Raw genomic sequence first — 643 nt, 5'->3', positions numbered from 1 at the left:
GCCGGCGTCCTTCCCCCGCCCTCTCCCCCTCACCTGATCTTGTAACTCGGCAGAGTGTGCTTGCGCTTGATGATCTTCTTGAGCTGGTTGACGATGATGGAGGTGAGCTGGGGCATAGGCCGCCCTTCAAACTGGGAGCGCACCTCGAAGTCGATCAGCGGGTCCTCCACGAAGGAGAAGAACCAGTGGGTGAAGGGCACGCGAGTGAAGACGAAGCGCAGCCTCCCCACCACGCGGGACAGCTTGACGAACAGGTAGGCCGACTTGCCGAAGACCAGGTTCACGTCGATGGCCAGGTGGAAGCCCCCGTTGTACTCCACCTCCGCCTCGAAGGCCAGCTCCTCGGGGGAGGCGGCGGGCAGCACCTCCCCCTCCGGGCCCCCCGGCTCTTCGCCGGCCGAGGGCACCACCGGCCGCAGGAGCCGGATGGTCTTGATGAAGGGCACGGTATCGCCCAGGAAAACGTCCCGCAGGCTCAGCCCCTCCAGCAGGCGCCCGGCCGTCTTGGTCTGCAGCAGCTCCTCGAACTCCACCTTGATCTTCTTGGTGACCCAGCGGCGGGCCAGCGCGGTGTCCCGCAGCTCCCGGAACAGGAACAGGATGGTGGCGTTGAGGAAGTAGCAGGTCTCCCGCGTCGGCGGGG

General features: G+C 66.3%; 1 protein-coding gene across 1 annotated transcript in view; it reads right to left on the bottom strand.

Annotated features, from left to right (window-relative positions):
- The window catches only part of PDZD8 (PDZ domain containing 8), a 90649-nt gene that overhangs the window by 89768 nt on the left and 238 nt on the right, over positions 1-643 (bottom strand). The window contains exon 2 of the mRNA XM_077779522.1: positions 34-643. Coding sequence (XP_077635648.1) covers positions 34-643 — 610 coding nt within the window. The remainder of the gene's footprint in view (positions 1-33) is intronic.

Source organism: Crocuta crocuta, unplaced genomic scaffold (assembly GCF_008692635.1).
Source record: "Crocuta crocuta isolate KB4526 unplaced genomic scaffold, BGI_CrCroc_1.0 scaffold138, whole genome shotgun sequence".
NCBI lineage: Eukaryota > Metazoa > Chordata > Mammalia > Carnivora > Hyaenidae > Crocuta > Crocuta crocuta.
The sequence above is the reverse complement of the archived record's forward strand: the minus strand, read 5'-3'. Positions and strand labels throughout refer to the sequence as shown.